Source organism: Panulirus ornatus, chromosome 4, assembly GCF_036320965.1.
Source record: "Panulirus ornatus isolate Po-2019 chromosome 4, ASM3632096v1, whole genome shotgun sequence".
Classification (NCBI taxonomy): Eukaryota; Metazoa; Arthropoda; class Malacostraca; order Decapoda; family Palinuridae; genus Panulirus; species Panulirus ornatus.
Genome location: NC_092227.1, coordinates 85,350,835 through 85,372,304, shown reverse-complemented (window position 1 = coordinate 85,372,304; position 21,470 = coordinate 85,350,835). Strand labels below are relative to the sequence as shown.

The 21,470-nt window shown below is 37.1% G+C and overlaps 1 protein-coding gene across 1 annotated transcript in view; it reads left to right on the top strand.

Moving 5' to 3' along the window:
- The window catches only part of LOC139764898 (putative polypeptide N-acetylgalactosaminyltransferase 9), a 466,120-nt gene extending 445,039 nt beyond the window's left edge, over nucleotides 1-21,081 (top strand). Inside the window, exons 15-18 of the mRNA XM_071691965.1 lie at nucleotides 2,807-2,917; nucleotides 4,154-4,258; nucleotides 9,217-9,345; nucleotides 17,099-21,081. Of these exons, the coding sequence (XP_071548066.1) occupies nucleotides 2,807-2,917; nucleotides 4,154-4,258; nucleotides 9,217-9,345; nucleotides 17,099-17,242 (489 nt within the window). The 3' untranslated portion in view covers nucleotides 17,243-21,081. The remainder of the gene's footprint in view (nucleotides 1-2,806; nucleotides 2,918-4,153; nucleotides 4,259-9,216; nucleotides 9,346-17,098) is intronic.
- The last annotated feature ends 389 nt before the right edge of the window (nucleotides 21,082-21,470 follow it).

Here is a 21,470-nt window from a genome sequence, read left to right as displayed (position 1 = left end):
TAGATTGGTCCTACTGACACAACCTGATTTGTCTGCTAAGTCCACCATATCAGGACAGTGACCTCTACCTTGGCATTTCATTAGGAACCTTTTTTTTGGAGGAGAACAATTATAGAAATCTCTGCATTCATCTAACATGGTCTTCGATGGTATCATAGTCTGGAGAGTGTGGGGCCTCCTGTAATACTGCTGTATATTTTGACTGGGGAATTGTATTTCACAGTTTATGTTCTTAGAGTTTGTTTAGCTTTATAAAGTTACCATTTATTTATCTCTTTAATGGGTTTGGTTTCGTCTCATCCCCTTTTGATTTCTTTTGGGTAATCACAATGTAATTAAAATATTACAAAATCAGTGTTTCCTGGTGCAAGTATCAAATGATTTGTTTCTTGTTTCATCAAGGTAAGACTGGTATTAATCCAGTACTTGTTCAGTAATGTGTTGATTTTGGAAGTTTTCTTTAATATATTCTAAGATTTGATATATCTACAGTGCTTTTCCCTTACATAAATCCATGTGTTTCAAACTGATTTCCTTTTAGTTAGATTAAATCATTTTCGAAGCCTTAGAGTCTCTCAGAAAGGCTTGATTTACTGCCTCATACAACATATTGATTGTGCATTCATTATTTCTGTTAGAGAGGCATTAGCATTCCAAAGTAGGAATAACTTATACACACCCATAGAATTAATACTTAACATTGAGAGATGTTTTAGAAATCACTCATCCCTCATCATCAACATCCATATTCAGCTTGTGTCTGAATGGCATAAAAGTAAACAAAATCAAGCACAGCAACAAAAATGCCAAATTATTGTTCTCTCATCCTCTTTTGTGAGACTATAATTCAAAGTTGAGGCAGTCTCCTACCAAAGCTCAAACAAAACTCATTTGCATATTGTAAATGAAATGCAGTACACCATAGTTGTTAAACTAATTTGAAGTTTAAGTTAGATTCATTATATTTTCAATGACAGGAGCAGCAATGCAAAATTCTTATCGATAACTCTGACGGGGAGGGATAGTGGTTGCAATCATCTTTCCACACTACTTTTAGGCCACTCCACATATCCTCGTATTATTTTTGTATTCTTCATCTTTCTTTATATAAAGAAACACCTACATTTATCATAGTTTTCTTATTAACCAATGAATGATTGGGAAAATTCATTAGTAATTAGATGAGAGACTTGTTGGTAAAACAAACTGGATAATTGGCCCAATAACTTACAGTAGGTCACTGGCCAATTATCCAATAAAGAACAGGGCAGTTAGTGCTGATATGACACTATGAACAAAGGGATCAGTTTGATTTGTTAATCCTGGCAGTCATGAGAATAACACAATAGGATAAGCAAAAACTACAGTAACTATTACCATACATACTTATGATTATACCTAGAAAGAATTAGATAATCAAGAGATAAAGTAAGCTTGCAAATTCTCTAATGAATGGTGATAGACTGGTAAAAAGTGTACAAACAAATTGAAGGTGGATAGAGTACATTGCAGTAGATCTGCATTTACAGTTTGGCCCCATGTCTTTTCTTATATCTTAAAAGTGAATTGTAATTTTCATATTATTGTCTAAATTTGCCACTGGCTTTATGGCTTGAGTGTAGAAAAACTGTATATGACTATGAGAATATATGGCTTCACTCAAACAAATCTTGGTATTAGAATAAGATGGTTGTATTTATCATTCAAGTGCTCTGGAGCATTCATAGATAGATTGATAGTTATTGATGGTCAGCATGGATTGACATATGACTACAATGAATTTAAGACTGGAAGAAAGATTTAGGGCTGGATAGTGAATACAGCTTTATATCTTTGTGTTCATACTTTTTAGCATCACATCTCAATGTCTCTCTATGCCAGTGTGTGTGAGTTTTGTATTTTTTGTTATATATTTCCAAAAGCTCATCAAATTCCGTTTATTATTAATTTGAAAAACTGTGCATGGGCATAGAGGGATTGATGGGCAACAATGGGGATAGTGGATGGGAATATTGAAATTAGCATTCCAATATTTCAAAAGAATTTATTAGGGTGCCTGAGTGAGTGCAGCGGAAGGGGATTTTAATGGTGGTAATCAACACACTGGAGGAAAATGATCCTCTCATTTGTCAAATTAGGTGCTTAGCAGTTGATTGTGAATGGTAATATTGCATTAGGCAATATGAAAACATTGACACAAACAACCCTCCAAGTATTTTAAAAGAATATGAAATAGGAGTCTTAGATGAGGCAAACGATTAACATTTAGAAATTTTAATGAATAATGAAGTGCATCAGGAACTAAATTTATTAACGTTTGTTGATGTGTTCTTTAAACCTAATGGCATTTATTGTGCTGTAGATTATCTTTAAATTGAAGCAAGGATTACCAGAGAGTTTGTGTCATTTAAAGCTTCTTAGTTCACACTTGCCTAGTTGCTGTGCAATAAGAAAAAGTTTTGCATTAAAGATTGCATAATCCCACATTTTGGATAATAGAAAAATTTGTATTTGTTTTTCTCTAGTCCCTAAGTTTTTTGTCTGTGGATTATTTGTGCCCATTTCCATATTTACATTCTTTGCACGAAGCTACCATTGACTTATTGTTCCACTATAGAATATGATCACCAACCTTCCTTCATAATTCGATATACTTTTGTGAGAGTCTGAGATTAAATACCCATTCATATGGATATTGGATGTTAAAATCTAAAATTTCACTTATACTTATAAAATATATAGTATGGGATCTTAACCTGGAAGGGGATTAAATGCAGCCCCTGGGCTATGTCCTCCATGCTAACAGGTCCGCAACTTGGGCACGGGTGGGTCTACCTGCCTCGACTCCCCTGCACGCAGGGCTAACTTGCACAAACCTGTGGGCCTCTACCCTTGCCACAAGCAAGGTGGTAATCAGGTAATCTAGCCACAGTAGAGCAATTCATTAGCCGTGCAGTAGGTATAAAGTAGCTCCATGGTCCCCCTCGAAGCAGGTCATGTGGTCCCATATAAGTCGTCACAAGGAGCAAGAACATGAGATGTTGGCAGACAGCACTAGAAGGTTTGCATGTGCCTTATTGCTTTGCTGGTGTTTAGTTACGAGCATGATATGACCCAGCCTTTCTCCTAATCCCTGTCTTAATTAACTGTAATTAGCTTTTGCTGTTGCTTTTCAAGGGCGAGATGAGATGGGATTGATCTGTACTCCCTTCTTCTTGCGATATATGTACTGTACATTTTTTTTGTAGATGATTAAATTCAGCTTTGGTTTTGACATATGATTAAAAATGAGTAGTTTCAACAGATATGCTACAAAATGAATTTGAACATTGTTTATTTTTGTAGTCCATTGTTGTTATTCTTTGTCATTTATGTTAAGTTTTTTCATTTCATGTTCCCTCTGTCTCGGCCTTTGTTAGGCTTAAAATTGAAATAACATGCTATCTCTACTTTCTGTACTAATATTCACTACTTATAGACTTTTAAGACTTAAGATTCTTCCTGTACACATTTCTTAGTGAAATTTTTTCAACTCTTTTATCTGATTAAACTTTTGTTTTTTATGTTCACAATCTGATGTTGATAAATACTACCTCCAGGGCCCATGATATCTTCAGTAAATGATAATTATATAGTACCCCGTATGTGAATGATTGTTAGTGTTCACTTATGAGACACAAGATACGGTAAAGATCATCATTTGAAGTTTTTAATAATTCAGGTTTTTTTTTCAGTTATCTATTCATTTGTAAACATGTTTTTGGTCAGAATGTTTCAGCAGCAGACTTACAGTAATTCATGTTGGATTGTGGCATGATTTACAAAATGTAAAACCCAGTAACATATTTCACCATTTCATTTCTCATTCTTTGTCTTTCTCGATTTTTACTTGTCACAGTGTCCTAAAAGGGTGTTCACTGCACATCACCTCTTCTTTAGTTTTACTGTTTTTTTCTTGGCATTGCTTGCTCAACATTATCATCTGAAGCTTAATCATTGTATTTGTTATGATTTGCAAAAGTAGCAGCAGTAGTACGTGAATGTAGGCAGGATATGCTGCTCTGCCCTCTCTGTTCCCTTTCTCCTACTACTATACCCTGCCTATAGCATGATAATTGTGGCAGTAGTAGTTAGTGTTGTCTATGTGCAACAGATCCACAACCTGGGCACCGGACAGTGTGTGGATTCGGCTGCCAAACCAGAAGATAATCACAAACCAGTGGGACTTTGGCCATGCCATGGTCAGGGTGGGAACCAGGTAAGTAATCTGATTATGGTACAGTTATCAATTGTAAGGGATAATAATGATTCAGGTAAGTAGGCTTTGCTGTGCATGTTTTATGTGATATGTTAAGTGTATAATTATTGTCAGGAAAACTTTAATATGTTTTTGAAGTACAATTAAAGTTTTTGACCTTAATTATGAATACAACTTATATAATAGTCAGATGAGAGAGGATAAGACTAGAATATTGGAAAAAGAATGTATATGAAGTGTATTAGAAATATCAAGATTTTTCTAGATTATATAGATTTGAGATCATAGTGAAAATGGTGTAATTAAATGAATATTGATATTGAGCACACTAGATTTGTTGGGGAAATTGTTGTTTAGTATATGACTGAATGGCCATAGAATGGCTAAGATCATGATATAGATATATTTAGGAAATTCTTTTCTCCCTGATGTACATATTCATGTCTAAGGCTGTGTGAAGAACCTAACATAGTGCCTGCACTCTTCCTGTGTAGGTGAGTGGGGGAAGGGCTTCCACCCACTGTTTCATGTGTGCTTTAGTCAAGCATCATCTTCCTCTCGCATTCCTACCCTATCATCAGCTCCTTTCTATAGTGCTAGTCTCTTCCACTGAGACAGAGCCCTGCATATTTAAACCCCATTAACTGCTGGTGTGCTACATATGGAAGAGAATGCCTACAGCAGGTGTACCATATGATAAGGTCTGGGACATTCAAAAATCCCAGGTACATTAAACAGTGGAGTAATGAGTCAGGAAGAAAAACAAATACTTTACCCGTATTTTTTCATCTCAGCTGGTCAGTAACCACCCATGGTATTTAGTACATTTTTGCACTGCCCAGGTAGCAAAGAAAATTGATATATATATAATGTATATGGATAATAGAATGTATTTCATTAGGAAGTAATGGGAGAAAAGCTATTAGAAACAGAGGATCTTTTATCAAAGTGTGTGTATGAGCAGGTGGAGGGATGGGTGAGTGGTTCCTAGTGAAGGTGGGTCTGCATCAGGGTTGTGTGATGTCACCATATGGCTGTTTAAGTTGTTTATGGAAGAGGTGGTGAGGGAGACAAATTTAAATAGGGTGCAAGTAGGTAAAGAGGAGGCGGAGTGACTCCAGGTGAAGATAGGTCTGCAGTAGGGGTGTGTGATATTTAATTTGTTTAAGGATTGGGTGCTGTGAGAGGTAAATGCAAGGGTCTTAGAGAAAGGGGGCAGATATGCAGTCTGTAGTTGGTGAGCAGGCTTAGGAAGTAAGGCAGGTGTTGTTTGCTGAAGAGGTTGTGCTGAAAATGTTTGAATATGTGGAGAGATTGAGTGAAGAGAGATTGTCAAAGTGAATAAGATTGCCAAAAGTGGAGTAGACAAGGAAATGGAAAGATGGAGTGAAAAAGATTTTGAGTGCTCATTGCCTGACCTTGCAGGAGGGTGAAAGACCTGTGCAAGATGAAGTGAATTGGAGCAATGTGGTATACAGGGGTCAATATGCTGTCAATGGATTGAACTAAGGTGTATGAAGCAGATGAAGAAAACTGTGGAAAGAAGGTCTGTAGGTTCTGGTGGCAGATAAGGGGCTGTGGTTGTGGTGCATTACACATAGCAGTTAGAGAATGGATGTAAGCAAATGAGGCCTTTTCTTTTCCTGTTCTTAGTACTGCCTCAATAATGCAGGAAATTGCAAACTGGTATGAAAGAAAGAAAAGGTTATTTGGAATTAGAACATCATTGCATAGAGATGTGATTATATTAGGCTGGTAGGGGGGATTAATCACACACCTGGCAGTAGCAGCCTGAACATTTATTCTCAACATGCATATAAATTATGTGGTACTGTATTGATGAAAATAAAGCTTTTTTGATCAGTAAGAAATAGTTGATTCAGATTTCAGTGGCCACACTAAGAGCACATTAGATATTTATAGTAGCCACAGTTTATCTATTAATGGTTACCCCTGAACCAGTTTCTATAAAAGAGTCCTGGTGGGACACAGGACTTCATTTTAAAGGCTCCTGCAGCCTAAGGCTGCACAGCTTCCAGTAGCAGGGAAAAGTAGACTTCTTTGAAGTGATAGTTCTTTAACAAGACTATACTCCCAATGATGCAGCCTCATCAAAGATAACTTTTCAATTGCATTGTAACATCTTTCAACTAGAGGCCAGTAACACCAGTAGCTGCACTCAGTGGATAAGGGGTTGCAGTTCCCTGTCCCATAATCACAGGAGTATTTCTGTCGCTATAAAGTATTTAGAGATATAGGCTGAATGAAGATGTAGATGAAATTTACATAGTGCCCTATTGTTGGGTAATCAGCACAGTCATATACCTGATCTTGGATCTTGGCAACTTTATCTGGCTGCCTGCTTGCCTGCTTTTTTTTTTCCATGAAGATAATTGTGAAGATGAGTGTTATGATACACCAGTTTTCTGAGTTCATCCCTATTCCCTCAGAATAGATTTTGAACCTAGAACATATTAAACTGCTACATGGGAGTCCCTTTTAGTTAAATCATTTTATAGTCAAGAAAATTATACATTTCAGATTTTCCTCTTCTTACCCAGCTCCTCCATCCATAGTACAACCTTTGCCTCAGAGCTAGAATCCAAGTCTCTTAAAATTTACCTGTTCCCTTCCACATCAGTCCTTATGTATATGGTTCAAGACTTTTTAGCTGGTAGTGTGAGAATTTTTGATGCATCCTTTGGTTTTAAGGAAACTTGACCAGGTAGGCCACAGTGACGGGTTTTTCAGGAAGTCATAGATGTGAAATCTACAACTCCAGGGTAGGGAATCCTTTCATTTATCAAAGCAAGTTTTAAACAGTCAGACCATGCTTGCTTCCCAAAATATAAACTTAAAAGTGATAAATGAAATATGAAAGAAAATATGATTTAATGGTTTAACAATCATTTAGTCAAATAATAGAATACTAAGATGGAAATAGCAGAATATGATACCATTTTATCATACCCATAATGAAAGTGTAACACATAGAACTGGATAAAATATGAAGTAATCATGGAATCAGCAATATTTTGTGAATAATTTTGTCAAAAAAGAATGGTTTCTGTGGTGGCCAGACCCAAAATAAAATCCATGTTAGATGAATATTATAGTCATGAGTTTTATCATTTTTTATATCTTTAGTGTTGAATCTGGCAGTCATGTATACATCAGATCAAGGAAATGTTTAACATTCCGCATATCATACCAAATAAGATCTTTCATTGTCATGATAATAGTAAATCGATCTTTAGATAGAAGCATTGAAGAGTTGCAGGGTATTGAAAGAGGGGCATATTTATGACACAAATCTGTTAAAGTCTTTCATGTTAGTAGATTTACAAAAAACAAGATACTATGTTTAGTTTTTATGTTCTGTTATGTCTTAATCCATCAGGGAGAGTTTGTAACCTCTCTTTTAGACTCAGGTTATGAAATTTCTTTAACTAGGAATTTCTATAAATGAGGAATTGTTATAGTTTAGTTGACAGTAATTGTAGAAGAAATATAATCCTTGGAATATTTGTTTGAAGATGAAAGTACCTCCAAGGGTATATTGTAGTAGTTTATGACTAATGGTTGTAAGTAGATAGAGTATGTAGAAATAAATGTAATGAGTCCAAGCATTAACTGAAGAATAATTGCAAGAACAGAGGAAGATGAGTATGACTTTGGTAAATATACACTTGTGTGACAGCTATTTTGCACATGTTTGGAATTGATTATGTTTAGTGGTAAGTTAATGATGAAATGAGATGTTAATTTGAGAGTATCCCTTGTGAATACTTTCCAGAGGTTGATACAGGTACACGACCAAATTTTCGGCAACTGATGGTTCAGCACCCCCTTTAATCCAAACAAAATTAAGTGAGGGAACTTGAAATTCCCTCGGCCACCAGACAAGTTTACTGGGCAGCCACAGTTGGCATTGTTTGTAGCGCATTTATTTACATTCGTTAAAATGCACTTGTTGGTGGTAATACCATAATTCTGTGAGATTCATAGCTTATTTTGCTTAGATTTAACCTTGCTATGGCTTCTAAGACACATGAGTGTCAGTCGTGGTGTCAAACATAAACACCAGTCCATATTGATCCACGATAGAGTAGAACTGTTGAAAAAAATGGGCTGTGGTGTTTCAGTGTGTAAGCTGTGTAACATCACCAGTATTGGTTCATGAACTGTTTATGATATATAGAAGCAAAGGAACAAAGGGAGATAATATTGCATTTCTATCCAGACTACATATTGTACAATACCTGTACCTCATTTATTTATTCAATTTGCATTTGATTTTTGTTTAATTTATAATTCTAGCAGTCCATGGTAAATTCTAGACACATGGGAGATGTATAATTAGTGGATTAGAGGTGTGTTGATGAATTGTTATTATGTGACCTCAGTTGGTCTGGCAAAATGGTTAATCTGGCAAGGCTTTGGGACCAAGAGTGCCAGAAAATCGGTGGTGTACCTGTAATACAGAGAGTCTGTTGTTAGTTTACTGTAAGGCATAGTTAAATTTTTTTTTTCATTTTCAAGTTGAATAAGTGATTGCAGTGTAGACTGGAAGCTAAGTGTGTAGGTAACAGTGATCAGCCTTCCATATTTCATAGAAATAATATCACATAAGATTCCCTCGGAATTAGGACTGCACCCTGCCATGGGAATCATTAATAAGATCTTATGATTTCATAATTTCATATAACATTATCTTAAAAATAGACATTCTAGTAACTATAAAAGAATGCATATCATGAAAGAAATTTTCAAGTTAAGTGTACTGAGATACTACTTATTACCATTTTTGTATCATTATGTACCAGTAAGAATATCTTTGTATGCAAACATACCTGTCTAATTTATTATGCTCAAGAAAAATCACTACATAGATCTGTTTTAATTATATGTGGTTATTTAGAAGACAGAGAGCATCCACTAATGCTAATGTTTTGTAGTACTGGATGTTAAGCAAAGAAGGAGAAATCCGGAGAGATGAAGCATGTATGGACTATGCTGGAGCTGATGTCATCCTGTACCCTTGTCATGGTTCCAAGGGCAATCAATACTGGGAGTACAATCCAGAGGTAAGTCCTCACCGTTCAACTTTTCTTTTAGTATGTAGTACATCCTAATGCCTTTAATTCTAAAATCTAGCAACTCCCAGAATCTGCAGTTTGCAAGGTAACTCATGTTCAGTGAAGCTCCCACAACGTATAAAAAGATTACCTGTCTCTAGTCAACAATATGCAAAGCCAATTAAAGAAAAGCCTGATGGAGTAAGAAACACTGCAAGAACTGCTTTAGAAGTTACCTTTGTCTTGTACACATCAAGAATCATGAATCCCCTTGCCTGCTGCTCCTGAGCATGAGTTTATTTTTGATCTCCGAGTTTCTCCACACCAGCTCTTACAATGAATGAAATGCAAGACCTGCCTCCTGACTGCTCCTAACATACACTGCTTGGGGTTTAAAGACTTCAGAAGGAATAAAGAATGAAATATTAAAGGATCTGAATAAGGACTGGAAAGAAGTTATGAAATGTACCAGTAGCATTGACCAGGCTATCTAGGCTGCATATAAACACTACATTTTCTTACCTAACTTCACTTATATTTATTGAATACTACACCCATCCATGCTTCAGTAGAAAAAGTAAAAAGGTATTGGGTCTTTTAGACTCCTTAACAGTTAGCTTCCATTGTTGATTTGATAGCTTGTGGTCATTAAACAACACTAAGCTGAATGGAAGTGATATTGAGGAAGCGACTCCACTGGCTCCCTTTATGGACCTGAATATGGCCTCTTTACTGCAATAGTTCCAGCCTTTTTTGGTCCTCAATGATACTTTTGATATAATGTTTCCTTGCGCTACCTCGCTAATGCGGGAGACAGCGACAAAGTAAAAAGTAAATAAATGAATGAATTATTTATTTATTTTATTTTGCTTTGTCGCTGTCTCCCGCGTTTGCGAGGTAGCGTAAGGAAACAGACGAAAGAAATGGCCCAACCCACCCCCATACACATGTACATACATACACGTCCACACACGCAAATATACATACCTATACATCTCAATGTACACATATATATACACACACAGACACATACATATATACCCATGCACACAATTCACACTGTCTGCCTTTATTCATTCCCATCACCACCTCGCCACACATGGAATACCATCCCCCTCCCCCCTCATGTGTTTAAGGTAGCGCTAGGAAAAGACAACAAAGGCCCCATTCGTTCACACTCAGTCTCTAGTTGTCATGCAGTAATGCCCGAAACCACAGCTCCCTTTCCACATCCAGGCCCCACACAACTTTCCATGGTTTACCCCAGACGCTTCACATGCCCTGATTCAATCCACTGACAGCACGTCAACTGCGGTATACCACATCGATCCAATTCACTCTATTCCTTGCCCGCCTTTCACCCTCCTGCATGTTCAGGCCCCGATCACTCAAAATCTTTTTCACTCCATCTTTCCACCTCCAATTTGGTCTCCCACTTCTCCTCGTTCCCTCCACCTTCGACACATATATCCTCTTGGTCAGTCTTTCCTCACTGATTCTCTCCATGTGCCCAAACCATTTCAAAACACCCTCTTCTGCTCTCTCAACCACACTCTTTTTATTTCCACACATCTCTCTTACCCTTACATTACTTACTCAATCAAACCACCTCACACCACACATTATCCTCAAACATCTCATTTCCAGCACATCCACCCTCCTGCGCACAACTCTCTCCATAGCCCATGCCTCGCAACCATACAACATTGTTGGAACCACTATTCCTTCAAACATACCCATTTTTGCTTTCCGAGATAATGTTCTCGACTTCCACACATTCTTCAAGGCTCCCAGGATCTTCGCCCCCTCCCCCACCCTATGATTCACTTCCGCTTCCATGGTTCCATCCGCTGCCAGATCCACTCCCAGATATCTAAAACACTTTACTTCCTCCAGTTTTTCTCCATTCAAACTTACCTCCCAATTGACTTACCCTCAACCCTACTGTACCTAATAACCTTGCTCTTATTCACATTTACTCTTAACTTTCTTCTTTCACACACTTTACCAAACTCAGTCACTCTTAAATTTCTTCTTTCACACACTTTACCAAACTCAGTCACCAGCTTCTGCAGTTTCTCACATGAATCAGCCACCAGTGCTGTATCATCAGTGAACAACTGACCAAGCTCTCTCATCCACAACAGACTTCATACTTGCCCCTCTTTCCAAAACTCTTGCATTCACCTCCCTAACAACCCCATCCATAAACAAATTAAACATCCACGGAGACATCACACACCCCTGCCGCAAACCTACATTCACTGAGAACCAATCACTTTCCTCTCTTCCTACACGTACACATGCCTTACATCCTCGATAAAAACTTTTCACTGCTTCTAACAACTTGCCTCCCACACCATATATTCTTAATACCTTCCACAGAGCATCTCTATCAACTCTATCATATGCTTTCTCCAGATCCATAAATGCTACATACAAATGAATAAATAAATATCATTATTATTAAGTGATGAAAGGATAAGAGAGATATGTGGTAATAAAAAGAGTGTGGTTGAGAGAGCAGAAGAGGGTGTATTGAAATGGTTTGGTCACATGGAGAGAATGAATGAGGAAAGATTGACAAAGAGGATATACGTGTCCAAGGTGGAGGGAACAAGGAGAAGTGGGAGACCAAATTGGAGGTGAAAGGATTGAGTGAAAAAGATTTTGAGCGATCAGGGTCTGAACACGCAGGAGGGTGAAAGGTGTGCAAGGATAGAGTGAATTGGAACGAAGTGGTATACTGGCGTTGCCGTGCTGTCAATGGATTGAACCAGGGCATGTGAAGCATCTGGGATAAACCATGGAAATTTTTGTGGGGCCTGGACGTGGAAAGGGAGCTGCTGTTTCGGTGCATTATACAATACAGCTAGAGGCTGAGTGTGAACGAATGTGGCCTTTGTTGTCTTTTCCTAGTGCAACCTTGCACGCTTGCGGGGGGAGGTGGTTGTCATTTCATGTGTGGCGAGGTGGCAGTGTGAATGAATAAAGGCAGCAAGTATGAATTATGTACATTTGTATATATGTATATGTCTATGTATGTATATATATATCATTGTATATAAATATATGTATAAGTTGAAATGTATAGGTATGTATATGAGCGTGTGTGGACATGTATGTATATACATGTGTATGTGGGTAGGTTGGGCCATTCTTTCGTCTGTTTCCTTGCGCTACCTCGCTAACGCAGGAGAGTGTGACAAAGTATGATAAATATATAGATAGATAATAGATAAAAGATGTTTTGGAAGGAGGTAAATAAAATGCATAAGACAAGAGAACAAATGGGAATAGGGCTAATATCATTGTATATAAATATATGTATAAGTTGAAATGTATAGGTATGTATATGTGCGTGTGTGGACATGTATGTATATACATGTGTATGTGGGTAGGTTGGGCCATTCTTTCGTCTGTTTCCTTGCGCTACCTCGCTAACGCAGGAGTGTGACAAAGTATGATAGATATATAAATAGATAATAGATAAAAGATGTTTTGGAAGGAGGTAAATAAAATGCATAAGACAAGAGAACAAATGGGAAGAGGGCTAATGAGGAGGTGATAACAAATAGTGGTGAAGTGAGAAGGAGATGGAGTGCGTATTTTGAAGGTTTGTTGAATGTGTTTGATGATAAAGTGATGTTTTGGTTGGGGTGGTGTGTGAAGCGAGAGGGTCAGGGAGAATGTTTGGTAAACAGAGAAGAGGTAGTGAAAGCTTTACAGAAGATGAAAGTCGGCAAGGCGGTGGGTTTGGATGGTATTGCAGTGGAATTCATTAAAAAAGGGGGTGACTGTGTTGTTGACTGGTTGGTAAGGATATTCATTGTATGTATGGTTCATGGTGAAGTCCCGAGGATTGGGGGAATGTATGCATAGTGCCATTGTACAAAAGCAAAAGGGATAAAGGTGAGTGTTCAAATTACAGAGGTATAAGTTTGTTGAGTATTCTTGGGAAGTTATATAGGAGGGTATTGATTGAGAGGGTAAAGGCATGTATAGCACATTAGATGGGGAAGAGCAGTGTGGTTTCAGAAGTGGTAGAGGATGTGTGGATCAGGTGTTTGCTTTGAAGAATGTGTGTAAGTAATACTTAGAAAAACAGATAGATTTGTATGTAGAATTTATGGATCTGGAGAAGGCATATGATAAAACTTGATAGAGATGCTCTGTGGAAGGTATTAAGAGTATATGGTGTGGGAGGTAAGTTGCTAGAAGTATTGAAAAGTTTTTATCAAGGTTGTAAGGCATGTGTGCGAGTAGGAAGAGAGGAAAGTGATTGGTTCCCAGTGAATGTCATTTTGTGGCAGGGGTGCGTGATGTCTCCATGGTTGTTTGATTTATTTATGGATGGGGTTGTTAGGGAGGTGAACGCGAGAGTTTTGGAGAGAGGGGCAAGTATGCAGTCTGTTGTGAATGAGATGGCTTGGGAAGTGAGTCGGTTGTTATTCGCTGATGATACAGTGCTGGCGGCTGATTCAGGTGAGAAACTGCAGAAGTTGGTAGCTGAGTTTGGTAAAGTGCGTTAAAGAAGAAAGCTGAGAGTAATTGTGAATAAGAGCAAGGTTATTAGGTTCAGTAGGGTTGAGGGACAAATGATTTGGGAGGTAAGTTTGAATGGAGAAAAACTGGAGGACGTGAAGTGTTTTAGATATCTGGGAGTGGGTTTATCAACAAATGGAACCATGGAAGCAGAAGTGAGTCACAGGGTGGGGGAGGGGGCAAAAGTTCTGGAAGCATTGAAGAATGTGTGGAAGGTGAGAACATTATCTCAAAGAGCAAAAATGGGTATGTTTGAAGGAATAGTGGTTCCAACAATGTTATATTGTTGTGAGGCATGGGCTATTGATAGAGTTGTGCAGAGGAGGGTGGATGTGTTGGAAATGAGATGTTTGAGGACAATATGTGGTGTGAGGTTGTTTGATCAAGTAAATAATGAAAGGGTAAGAGAGATGTTTGGTAATAAAGATGGTGTGGTTGAGAGAGCAGAAGAGGGTGTATTGAAATAGTTTGGAAACATGGAAAGAATGAGTGAGGAAAGATTGACAAAGAGGATATATGTGTCAGAGGTGGAGGGAACGAGGAGAAGTGGGAGACCAAACTGGAGGTGGAAGGATGAAGTGAAAGAGATTTTGAGTGATCGGGGCCTGAACATACAAGAGGGTGAAAGGCGTGCAAGGAATAGAGTGAACTGGAATGATGTGGTATACCAGGGTTGACGTGCTGTCAATGGATTGAACCAGGGCATGTGAAGCATCTGGGGTACACCATGGAAAGTTTTGTGGGGCCTGGATGTGGAAAGGGAGTTATGGTTTCGGTGCATTACGCATGACAGCTAGAGACTGAGTATAAATGAATAAAGCCCATGCTTTGCAACAATATAACATTGTTGGAACCACTATTCCTTCAAACATACTCATTTTTGCTCTTCGATATAATGTTCTCGCCTTCCACACATTCTTCAACGCTCCCAAAACCTTTGCCCCCTCCCCCACCTTGTGACTCGCTTCTGCTTCCATGGTTCCATCCACTACCGAGTCCACTCCCAGATACCTAAAACACTTCACTTCCTCCAGTTTTTCTCCATTCAAACTTACGTCCCACTTAACTTGTCCCTCAACCCTTCTGAACCTTAACTTTCTTCTTTCACACACTTCACCAAACTTGGTCATCAACCCCTGCTGTTTCTCACCCGAATCAGCCATAAGCGCTGTATCATCAGTGAACAACATCTGAGTCACTTCCCAGGCCCTCTCATCCACAACAGACTGCACACTTCCCCCTCTCTCCAAAACTCTTGCATTCACCTCCCTTACCACCCCGTCCATAAACAAATTAAATAGGGAGACATCACACACCCCTTCAGCAAACCGACATTCACTGGGAACCACCCACTTTTCTCTCTTCCTACTCGTACACATGCCTTACATCCTTGGTAAAAACTTTTCACTGCTTCTAGCAACTTATCTCCACCACCATATACTCTTATAACCTTCCACAAAGCATCCCTATCCATCCTATCATATGCCTTCTCCAGATCCATAAAAGCTACAGACAGATCCATCTTTTTTTCTAAGTATTTCTCACATACATTCTTCAAAGCAAACGCCTGATCCACACATCTTCTACCATTTCTGAAACCATGCTGCCTTTCCCCAGTCTGATACTTTGTACATGCCTTTACCCTTTCAATCAATACCCTCCCATGTAATTTCCCAAAAATACTAAACAAGCTTATGCCTCTGTAATTTGAACACTCGCCTTTAACCCCTTTGCCTTTGTACAATGGCACTATGCATGCATTCCACCAATCCTCAGGCACTTCACCATGATCCACACATATATTTAATATCCTTACCAACAGATCAACAACACAGTCACCCCCTTTTTTGATAGATTCCACTGCAATACCATCCAAACCCACTACCTTTTAATATTATCATCCATATTATAAGAAATTGCATTTCTCTTCCAGTTAGCAGGATGACAGGCATATGATGAAGACACTTCACACCACATTGCTCCCACACATGAAGTGCTTTGAATCCAAACTAATGACATCTAGTGTTTTAGAGATGACACAAATATACTTGTGTAACAGTACTCGAAAACAAGCCACAAACCAAGCACACTGAACAGTTATAAATAGATCTAGATAAATTCCACCTTGACAAAGCTGCTCAACTAAAGAACCCTAAAGAACTGCATGGCAGGTTCTGTCAACATATCAAATTTACATATTATACAGTGCAGCTCATTAGTGTCCCAAGAATATATAATCTTCAATCACTTCCGGGTACACAATAAAACTCCAAACAACTGGAGACTTGTTGGCATGGCTCAAGATGAGGATTGGCAAAATACCTGTATAGTACCATTTTATGAAGACAAGGTACCAGTGTGTATGTTTGAATTACATAGCTCCAAGTTTCTTAAGTGTAGCTAAGTTGAATGGGAGAGTGGTGATTAGGGAGGAAGAATGTGGCATTAGGAGTAGAAGAGGATGTGTGGATCAGGTGTTTACTTTGAAGAATCTTTGAGAAACAGAGGAATGGGTCTAGAGAAAATGTATGATAAGGTTAATAGAGATGCTTTGTGGAAGGTTTGATGAATATATGGTGAGGGAGGAAAACTACTTGAGAGAGTAAGGCATGTATACCCTGAAACCAGAGCCAACTATCCACACCCAAACCCCACAGACCTTTCCTTGGTGTGTGGGGCTTAGCTCTGGATAGAGGGCTTTGGTTTTGGTGAATTATACATGATAACTAGAGAGTGGATGTGAACAAATGAGGCTGCTCTTCAATTCCTGGTACTACACAGGTACAAGGGAAACTTTTGAACAGACCCTGCTCATGAATAAAAGAAATTATTTTGCTGTTTTTTGCTCACTTGGAAGAGGAAAAAAAGTTATACCTTGAGAGTTAATTTGGAATGAGTTACTTCATATGGTGTTTGAGGAATGATTGTGATTGTATGTCTTCAAATAAGATGAGTCTGAAAGTGGAGATGTGAATGGAGATTTTAATTTCAACATGAAGAACCATTTTAATCAAGAAGTGATTGTATTGTTGAGGAAGTTAGTCTCTTTAGCTCACTGGACATGGATTGAAGTTGTGAACTTAGAGGTTGTATGGATTTAATATATCCTGTATAAATGGGACTGTACTTAAAGAAAATGGATTGATTGAATAGGATAGGAGGAGCTTATTTGCATATTTATTCTATATTTTTTGGTAATTAAAGCTTTATTTTTCAGACAAACCGCATTACTCATGGTAGCAGTAAAAAGTGTCTTGCCATATCTAATGACAGAAAGAAACTTGTCATGGAAGATTGTAACTTAGAGGAATCAAGACAAAAATGGAAATTTGAAAATTATGATCCCAGCAAAAAACTATGAAAACTGGTCTAAATTTAAAGTAAACTTTGTTTGGTTTTCTATTTTTCAAGTGCCTCTCTGTATTTTTTATAAGGTAAATATCAAATATGGCAAAGAAATCTAAGTTGACTAAAATAACAATAATGTAGGTTTATTGCATTTTGTATCATGCCTGATGAGAACTTTTTTACATTAATGTTTTCCTTCCCTAGCAATAATTTCTTCTTACTGTGGAATATCACTGGTGTTTGGATCTAGCATTGTGCCCCATAGTTGGCTGATATTCATATTTACATCATGAAACAGTGAAGCTTAATATAATTTGAAATGTGTACCAATGACAGGGCATACGTTTTGTCAATCTTTTATACATAGCTAAGGTTGTGACAAGGAATTTCTTCCTTTAGCTTTAAATAGATTAATCGGTTCTCTCATAGTAACAACAGTGAAAATTATGAACTTAATTCTGAAGGAACTTGGAAAGGCATCATAGGGACATAGCTTATATTTTATATATAGTTATGAAGGTTAGGTATGCTGTTACTCTTTGAGAAAGTCTTAAACATTCAGTCTAACAATTCCTTCAGAGATGGTGATGTGAGTAAGAGACTAAATTACTGATGAAATGATCTGAAAATGGACAAATTTGCAGTCTGACAACCAAAATGATATGTTAAAGGCTAAGGTAGGGGAAAGCATTTGAAATTAAATCTAGCAACAGTAAGCTCAATTATTTTAATAAGTGTATAGGTCAGTTAAATGTCTTGATAAACATATCTTAATGTGTTGTAAGAGCAAATACATGGTGTTATGGCATGGCTGACTGGTTAGGCAATGTGGATCCTACAGTTTTGTGAAAGAAAGCAACCAGTTATAAGAAACATGCAACATTTTCTGGAGTCTGTGCTCCAAACATTACCTTGTGCCAGTGACAATTGTATGTCATGTGTGCCTCAGATAACTTAGCCAGGATGTTTGAAACATTCTCAGTGATAGCCTGATTTCTGCAAGGTCCATTTCACTCAAAATCCTGACATTTCTTCTCATAGTATTCCTGTTTGATTGATAACCCTTATCTTATGTGCCATATGGCCTTGGGAAAAATCTGTTTATTGTCTTAATATAACACTCCTGTGCTATCACTGACTGTGTTCAAGTAAACAGAGAGCTATTGACCGGAGTACAGTAATATTGTTATGGATGTGCCTGTCATTATGTAAAGGATTTGACAATTAATTACATGAAAAGTGTACCTCATTTATTTTGTGTTCTTAGCTCCAGTACTGGTTACTGAAGTTATTGCTCTTTTATATTGGTGCTTGGGAATTACTATCAGTATCTTAAAGATAGACAGTTTTGTAATGACTTAGTAGATCCTGGGATAAATCTTAGGATCATTAGTAAATGAAAAATATTGAGGCCGTTTCCCACTGTGTGGGAATACAAATGTAGAGTGAGAGGTTGTGCAACACAGATTCAATTTTAAGATGTATTTTGACAATTTATACTGGCTAGATTGTCTATATATATCAATAAGTTCTGTAGAAAACATAAGACATATTATGCTTACTTTTGATTAATTTTCCATACATTCATATGCATTGTTGACAATGAATGGTTTAAATACACCCATATCATATCTCATTGCAATCTTATTTTGGTGGGTGAATGTTAGAGTCCTAATAAAGTTGGTATGATCACCTCAAAAAACTCTTGACATTACTACTAGATTCCAGTTTGGGCATAAGGTGATTATGATGGTCTTTTGGCCAAAGATATATATATGGTAACAGTCCTTTCTAGAGCTATTTGTTCATCTTTAATTCCAACTTTTGCATGACCAGATTGTTAGATAATGTCTTTCTCTATATCATTCACCAACTTTTTTCATTCAGGATGCATCATGTTGTACCATTTCATCATCACTTAAACCATTCTTCCATAATCATTGTACACTGCATTAGTTACAAAATAACCAGGTATGATGAATAGCTAAGTACAGGTAATTTTCTAGGAGTGTGTGTGTGTACTCCATATATTTGTTATTAATTTATGTCCAAATGATATATGATTTTCATAAAAAAATTAATGGAACCAATAGAAAAAATGATAGAAGTATAAGGCTGTATGGCTTGCCTTCTAAGTATCCATTTATATTTTTGTGTGTTATGATTTAAGTTTTGAAAACTATCAAGTTTTGTTTCTGTTTTGTAAAAAGAAATTAACAAGTAGGTTGTGCAGGGTTAAAGATTATTATTATATTATTTACAGGGAGAGAATTTTTAAATCCAAACATTCTGGTTGTTACAGTACAAAAGACTGGTAAATAAATTTCGTGTTATTGTCAGTGCGAACGGTATACATATGTTTGGTATGGTAAGTTATATATCAACTATTTTCCATCTGATGGAAAACTTTCAAGTAGTTTAAAACAGACACATTGCAACATAGAATTCCTTAACTAGTTAGAAAATATTTACCTTCTGAATTGAAGTATCACTTGGACAAAAAATTTTTAAATCCTCCAACAGTTCTCAAATCAAAGCAATTTAAACAGTTACAAAGTTTGAATATTTATTGAGAGAGCTTAATCCAATAACTGTTAATTTACATATGAAATACACTGATATATTTTTTATTTATTGACTAACATTGTTTAGATTTTATAAAGTGTTTGATTACATCTTTTTTAATAATATAAAATCTGATATATCATGGGAATTGTTCTGAATCATTCCCATCATTTTACTACAACATTCCATTATCATTCCAGAGTAGTGCTGTAGCCCCATTTTTGTATATAATTAATTGATAGTTCTTTCCAGATGTTAATATGTAAAAATATTTGACATATCATACATTAATTTGCAATGATGCCAATTTACATATCATTCATTAATGAGATGAATGAGTTACAGCTGTTGATAGGGTTGTGTGACCTGAGTAATCTTATTATAGATGATCAGAAAAAATTGTTACCTAAATGTCGATCTTTGTAAGGCAGTATATTCTGTAGTTCTGTATTACCTGTTGTTATAGAAATTTACTCTGCTGTTTGCCATTTCTATTGTTTAAGGGATAATGGCTTATATAGAATCCAACTAAATTTCTGTGGTCACCTTCTGTGATCACCATACATTCAAGGGCAGAACTTTACACTTTCATGTGAGAATTATGCATACTGGTCTTGCCAATCCACAAATGAAAAAGTTATAAGATATACAAACAGCTAGTTAAACACATTTTATTCAGACCAATTTGTTTATATTTTTTCTTCTTGTTTTATAGTGGTTAAAATATTTATGATATTTAGCAGAAATTTAGATAACATTCAGGATGCCACACTTTCATATATTTATTAAAACTGTTAACCCTTCAACCACTCCATCTGTATGTGTTCCTGGATAACCACTCTGCCTGTATGTATGGACTGTCATTTCCTACCACAGTTTTAAGGCTGTTCTTGGTAGGGTAATGGGAATGAGGCATGTGGATGCCAAATGCATATGCTGGACATATCATGTTCAGTTACCTTTCAAGCATGAGAGAGGGAGTTATTGTGCAGTTTGTATAGATTTTGCCACCAATGCCAAAATTTCTCAATTCTTTTTCATACATGTAAAATGCTTGTATAAATGTTACTTATATGGGGCTGTGGTTTTAGTGCATTATAGGTAAGAGGGTATGGCAGGGAATGCAAAGGGAATGAGTTGTGGAGTTTAAGAGTGGAGGAAACATTATACTTTGAGGTGGTTTGGACATGTGGAAAGAATGCAAGACAGGGAATATACCAAAAGAGTCTATTATGCTATAATTAAAGGTGTTAGTGAGAAAGGTAGTTCACCTGTGAGATAAGGAAATAGAGTGGAGCAGTACTTGAGGGAAAAGAATATGTCGAATGGTGTATGCAAGGGAGGCATGTAAGGATAATGTTAAGTGGAGACTCTTTGCCTTGGTCACCCCCTTGATAGAAGTTTCTGGTTGCAACAGGTGTCAGAGATATAGATAGATAGCACATGACTGTTTGGGAATGAATGTGAGCAAATGCAGCCTTACCTTGCCTGTGCCTGGCACTACCTTGGGATAAGAAGGAACAGAGAAGGGGGCCAGGTGAGGATATTCCCTCAAAGGCCCAGTCCTCTGTTCTTAATGCTACCATGCTAATGCGGGAAATGGCGAATAGTATATATATATATATATATATATATATATATATATATATATATATATATATATATATATATATATA